The sequence below is a fragment of the Carya illinoinensis genome, chromosome 1, assembly GCF_018687715.1.
Source record: "Carya illinoinensis cultivar Pawnee chromosome 1, C.illinoinensisPawnee_v1, whole genome shotgun sequence".
Taxonomy (NCBI): Eukaryota; Viridiplantae; Streptophyta; class Magnoliopsida; order Fagales; family Juglandaceae; genus Carya; species Carya illinoinensis.
The window spans coordinates 40,732,187-40,739,568 of NC_056752.1; the positions used below are offsets into that span (position 1 = coordinate 40,732,187).

Genomic DNA, 7,382 nt, shown 5'->3' on the forward strand with positions numbered 1-7,382 from the left:
AATATAATATAGCCAAATTGAATTACTAATAGTCTAATACTAATACAATTATATAGTTATACTAATCATAAATTTATAATAACTAAATCATTATAAGTCTATAACTATATATATTTAGTATCAATGTATTACTATAGTCTTTAATGTATAACTATTAACTATAATATATAGTACTAGTATAACTGATCAAAAAAATATATATAGTACTAGTATATATATTAATGTATTAACATATTATAAAAATTATAGTATAAATTATAATATATCATATATTTGTAAATTTATAATAGTGTTAGTATAGTTAGCTTAATATGTAATATGTTAGTATTAAATCACTATAACTACATAGAGTATTAGTAATAAGAGTATTACTATTATTTAATATAGTATTACATATAGTATTACTATCATTAGATATAGTTATTAGTTATAGTATTATTACTAATAGACTAATAGTATTAGCGTATTAATAATATATATAATAGTATATTATATGTATATATATTAAATATATCACAATATAATTACATAAGTATTAAACAAAATCTCACTAGATAAAAAAAAAAGAAAAAAAAAAGAAAAAGTCAACCGTGGACCGAATAGGACCAGACCAAACCGGTCCTGAGGGAGTTTGGTCCGGTCCAGGGTGGGAAAACCCTGGACCGAATAGGTCTGATCTGGTCTATAAAGCCTCTTCAGACCGAACTGGACCGGACCGAACTCACCCCTAACCTGTATCATAACTCTTTACCTAATTCAGTTTTGTCAAATTTAAAGTAGATCGTGTACAATATTAGGCTCGCATTATAGCAAATGAGTTGTATGTTCAAGCTCAATTCGTACGTACTCGAATAAAAAATTATTAAATAAAGTTGACCACTTAGGACAAGCTCGGATTCAATTCGTTTTTCCCCTATAATCGAGTTAAATGGCCACCGTGTTACTTATCCAATATCCAGAATGGGATTCTTCATTGAGTTACTCTCGTGTGATTTAGCACGCACTGCATTATAGGTTCAAGTCTATTCATTTATTCTCCATTAAAAAAAAAAAAATCTACTTATTTATTCAATTTATACCATTACATCAGACAGGTAAAACTTATTGAATTTTATTATTATAAGTATGATAATAACTAGGCAAATTGCAATTTTTACCATATGCATCCTCTTATTCAACTTCTAATAAATATGATATTTGATATGATAATTCATGTTCACGGATAGCGCTCATGTTGTATCAAGTTATGAGTATTGAATTATATAAATTAACTCGAATACATTTTGTTTACTTAAATGTTTCATGTGTCAAATCTTAAAATCTTAATATAAGTTATATAGTTAATAGTTGATACGACACCATCCGTATAATCTTTAGATAATTAATTTTTATAAAAAATTTGGTTGAAAAACAACTTTGAGCAAATCGAAAAGTGTCAAAATCAGTTTGGGCCTAGTCTCCATATCCCATTAGGAGGCTATCTATTGGGCTAATGGGGATAGAGGTCTCGACCCATTTTAAGGTTGCCGATTACTGACTAATGAAGGAACTTTTATCGTTTTTCTTCCTATTCATTTCTCACCACTCATTTACTGATCATTATTGTGAAGTTTTGCACCAAAAAAAGAGTCCAGTGGGGAATAATGCATTGGCCAGTTCCATGACTCTTCTGTCAAGGGCAGGCAGATTAGTTGAATATTATTATTAGAATTAAATAAGTTCTTGTCATTCTCCCGTGAAGCATTGAGATTTTAACTACGGAAATAATTTATATAAATTTTAAATAGATAAATTTTATATGTACTTTTGTTAAGAAGTGGACTCTATCTAAAAAAAAATATAAAAGAACTATTTGTTAACAGTGGGACCTACTTGTTTATTAAAGACTTATACAAAATTTATCTATTTAAAATTTATATCTAATATTATTGATGCAAAATTGCAACTTTTATTAGCAAAAGCGAGACGATACACCTTACAAAAAAGCTAAAATACATGTAGTATAAATAGACTCAGCAGGAGTATTGTAGTGATCAGCTCTATATATAGTTTAATACATATATGTGTATATATATATATATGTTAAACTCAAAACATTTATTAAGGTGCGCCTGATGCTAATTGAGTTAGTGATTCATGCATTAAACCCAGATTGCTCCAGCGTGCTAGAGCATTGATTTTAAGGAGCCGTTGAGATGGAGGCTCATCACCCTGTTGGCTCCACCCACCAGTTCACCGACGATGAACGCCGCCGGCATGGTCGGGCTACACCCAAGCCTGAGAAGAGCTTGCTCAATTCCCCTCCCTCTCGGGATCTCATCCACCTCGTGGACTGTCACCCCATACTTGGTGATGAAGAGCTCCTTCATGGTGTGGCACATGCAGCAGGAGCTCCTGCTGAAGATCACCACGGGCCTCTCTGATGTCATGTTTGAGACTCTGTCCGTTACCGATATTGCAGAAGGCAGCGATTGAGGTTAACCAGACAAGTAAAGTTGCACAACAACGAATCTTGGCATACGATTGTAGTCTATGGACGTGTCCTTGATCGCATTATTATCTACTAGTGCGTACAGTATACATTGTTGAAGATAATAATATAATCTTATCTAGATTTGATTTTTATAATGTTTAAGATATTTATTTTTCTTTTTTAATCTTAATTTTATTTATCTATAAATAAGGATGTATACCTTATATTTAGTAATAATTCAGAAGGTAAATGTAGTCATCAAAGTCTCTTTTTCTCTCTCTGATCATCTCCATCTTCTTGTATATTAAATTTTATTATCTATTATGGTATCAGAGCTCTTAGCTAATACTAGGTTCTATCATGTGAAATATTTATTCTTTCGTTAGAATTACCTCTCACAAAATTTTTATTACCATTCAATTATATATCTCAATCGTCTCAAATCAATGTATTTGGAGTATCTCTATGAGCCATGAGACATTTTTATTGGATTTTGATATGTTGTGGGTATTGTTTGAAACCTTAGATCCAATTTTGGCATTTTGGTTTTGGTCCAATAGTTGACCAAAGCCATTTATAACCATTGTTGGTTAGAGCTCAGGTTTGATATTCTAGTTACCAACCAATTCATCAACAACACCATTATCTTATTAAAAATCAATAAATGAATATGAAAATTATTCTCAAGTTTTAAACTCAAGATTCTAAAGTTTTTCACCTTTAGTTTGATGGGGATGTTAAACATAATATAAAATCAATAATTTGATTTGATTTTCATAATTATCAAATCATTTTGATTTAATATTGTCTTGATTTAATTTTCATAATGTTTAAAATATTTACCTTATCTTATCTTAATATAATTTTCTTATAATTAAAGATGTATGCATTATATTAAGTAACAATAAAAAAAAGTAAAAATATAACCTTCAAAATCTCTTTACCCCTTTCTCTTTTTTTTATTTATTTTTATTTATTTTTATATTATATTTTATTATCTATCAGCATGTTATTTGGGGGATAGGGAGCTTCTTTTCCTCTCTCTCTTCTTTCATTTTTTTTATGAGAAATGATATTTATAGTTGTGATTATTCAAGCGGCGTATAATTACATTGAAAAAAATAATTAATATGGAATCCACATGAAAAAAACTAATTTTTTAATCATAGACTTCACTCTTTTTCAAAATAATTATACAGTATTTATAATTTCACGATTATATATAATATTATTATTTTTATATTATATTTTATTATCTGTCCGCATGCTATTTGAGAGAGAGAGAGAGAGCTTTTGATGATTCATATTCGTTTTTCTTGTACATAATCACGAAGGACTCGAGGTAAGGGCCACTTTGCATGTACACAGTGGACCCAGGTGGCCGCTTTCATTGGGTTTTGGACACACTCATCATACACTGACCATTTTTATTTTTATTTTTCCTCAGCATCATACACTTACCATTCGTTGTAATAATTAGTTCACCCACATAATTATGAACCCTTAATGGGGTGTATATATATATATATATATATGGAGTAGTTGTTATAATATAATATAAATATCAAATTTGACTATTTTTATTAGTTAAATTTTTTGGGATAAACGTTTATTATTTAACATATAAGTATTAAAATAAGGATAATTCTTAATTAGTGAACCGATAGTTGACCAATTTTTTTAATTTTTTTCTTAGTGATTAAATAAGTGAATATTATTAAGTTTATGTATTTTTTATAATAAAAAATTATTTAAAGATAATAAAAATATGAATAAATAAAAAGCTAAAAAAATAAAAATATTTGAAATATTGCACTAAGAAAGAGTATGAACCCACGTATACATTAAGAGAATGTTGAAATATAATTCAAATAATTAAATTCATATCTTTTTGATAATTTAAACTTTTGGATGGAATATTCTCAATTTCAACTCGTAAATCGCACCGTATCATATTTAGTAATCTGAAGAGAGTACGTACGTACATTTTTTTTATCATGTGGGTTTTTTTGCCGTATATATCTATCATGGAGGTAGCATCTGCTGAGTTGGAGGAAGGAGTAGGACTTATCCAATCGGGACCCCTTTTTTTTCGGTGGCAATTAATAGATTCGCGTCCAATACAAGAAAGGGATAACAGAGAAAGCCAAAGCCAAGTACTGAATGGAGAAGATTTCAAGGAAAATGTTCAAAAATCCCACACACAAGACCAAGATGAAACCCCAACAATATTCAACAGCCATGGTAAAAATTGAATAGGACATCCATCTTGATCATCAACGATGTACTGATCTATATATATATAACTTCGTATATATAGAACTTGTTCTAGTACGTACGGTAGGTTACATGCATATAGTACTGTGTGTGCATATATATATAATTGCGGCCTTTTGATTGGAAATAAAACTGAGTATAAAAACAAAAGAATTTTCCTTTGGGTCCCCTGAAGCTTGATATGCTAGCTATGGCCGGGTTTGATTGCTATCAACTGAAAATACGTCTAAGTAGTACTTATTCGGAAGGATAAACTGATATGCATGCATGCCAGAACTAGTACTGCAGCCTGAAGGTGATCTCAAACAGCAATTGATATTTGAGCAGTGCCGCACGATCGAGTTTGGTCCGAGAAGAGTAATTTTTTTTTCATTATTATTTTTATATTCTTAACTAATTAAAAAAAAAAGAAAAAAAGAAAAGAAAAGAGTGATTGGGGAGATACCATATATGGACCATTTTCGGTGGGTTTAGGATTTCTCTTAATATTTAACAATTTTCTATCAATTTTTAGGAAATCTCTCTATCGTCGTAAAAAAATATTCCATTTATTTTTTGTTTGAAAAAAGAAAGAAACTCCTTTCCGGTTGTCGTAAAAAAGAATAAAAACTTCTTATTTATAAAAAAATGAACTTGCTTTTCTAAAGTAATGGACCATAAAAATTATACTCCATCGTTGATGTGATTCATCGAGAGTTGTGATCCATATTATTCATATTTTTTTAATTTGTGAGTGGTAATTAGTTCATATGCACAAATTTACTACAAAAAATATTGTTTGGTTATAGTAAATTATTTCTTAGGAAAATGATTATTTTTTATTAAAATAGTCTGTTTTTGTCGTAAATAGTCATTCTTGTTGCATATAATCTGTCACATATCATTTTTCTTGTAGTAACAATTATTCAAAAGATAAACTCCCTCATGATTTCCTGGGTTTCGCTTAATTTGTTGTATAGCTTTCTACGCACGTATACCGTGATACTGATGATGATCAGCCTCATGTCCTAATTATTCCTTTATTAATTAAGCACGAAGTGCATGGCACTACAACTATGTATAAAAAGAAGTACTACTTCATCTTAATTACGATGATCAGAAGAAAATACAAATTAGAAATAAAACTGCGCCAAAAGGATTGTCTGTAAGGTAGTATTCATGCAACTCCTCGTGGAAAATCTACCAATATTCTTCTTGAAAGCTATATATAGATGGATCATATATGCCATCTCTAGAAAGAACTTTATCAAAATAAAAGGCTTGTTTGCTTTTTTTTTTTAGGATATAACTTTTCGTCACCATTAATTACTATCGAATCTCACTGCTTGTACACAATTAGTGGTCATATGGTAAAAAAAAATATATGTATTAATATATGTGTGTATATATATATGTCGTGTGTATACACATATATATTTATATATATTCTAGATCTATTGTATCATTTGTATGGCCCAGAAAAGAATATATCCCTCCTATGTTTATCCTAGTGTCACATGTCGCCAGGATAGCATATATATATATGTCATGAATCCAAGTGCCTCATCCATAACCTGCCCAATTCAGAGGCCAAGGGCCAGTTTGTAGCTAGGGTACTTACTTTACCGTACGGATCTCTCGTACTTATACGTCATCATCTAATTCTCATGACTGATCACAAGCATACATCCGGCATGCATGATGTGATGAAACTAATACCTGCACCATCATTCAGATCGATCAAGGTTCGATCGATATATATATATATATATATATATTATGAGAGTACCCATGATCAAGATTTCTACTTTGCTAGGTGATCAGAGATCATGTAAGTTGCACACATACATGCATACGCATGCATGATGCACTTTCAACATGCAGGACACATGAGGGATCAGGACATGAAAAGAACATATATAGGTACGAGATCGATATATGCATCGAGAAATTAGGATAAGGTCCATAGAAGAAAAAGAGATCAGAAGTTGGGGTGGTGGCCCGATAAGGTGGGGAAAGAATGTCACGCTACTTTTAGCGCATGAAGATAAAGAAGATTAACGCAAGGACGGATCCTGGGATCACATATATTATGGTTTTAGGTTGGTGAAGTATGACGTATACAAATTGCTCTTTGATTAATATTCCACTCAAGAAAGAGAGGGAAAGGGAAAGGGAAAAGGCCCAAGGAACCATATTTTATACTCTTTGCCTTTATCACTTTTTAGATACGAAAGAGAAAGAATACAAATCCATCCAAAATCTAAAAGCAGAAAGAAGAAAAAATTCTCTTATACTTGGGTCATTTAATTCGATCATGGAACAGAATATATACATCACCAGTGAAGAGATATGATCCATCGATCTATTCAGTTAACTTGTGATATAATCATTTTATTTATTCTCGATGAATTGCGATTCTCACCTGATCTCGTGGTGCATGTATGCATCCTATCTCCTAGCTATATATAATACGGTTTCGGATGCCAATTCACATGTCATCATCGCTATTTGTTAACCCATGATCATCAGCATTTAACACGTAAATGAATCTGGGATCTTTGATAATTTTGCTTACTACTCTATCTTGGAAACGAGATCAGTAACGTGCATTAATAGCCAATAATCATGTATATACTGATTAACATGTGAA

General features: G+C 30.6%; 1 protein-coding gene across 1 annotated transcript; it reads right to left on the reverse strand.

Annotated features, from left to right (window-relative positions):
- Positions 1–2,017: 2,017 nt before the first annotated feature.
- LOC122302781 (monothiol glutaredoxin-S2-like) lies at positions 2,018–2,511 on the reverse strand. The gene has a single exon (XM_043114201.1). It carries the CDS (start codon positions 2,427–2,429, stop codon positions 2,166–2,168), a length of 264 nt encoding a protein of 87 aa, XP_042970135.1. The 5' UTR covers positions 2,430–2,511; the 3' UTR covers positions 2,018–2,165.
- Positions 2,512–7,382: the final 4,871 nt, after the last annotated feature.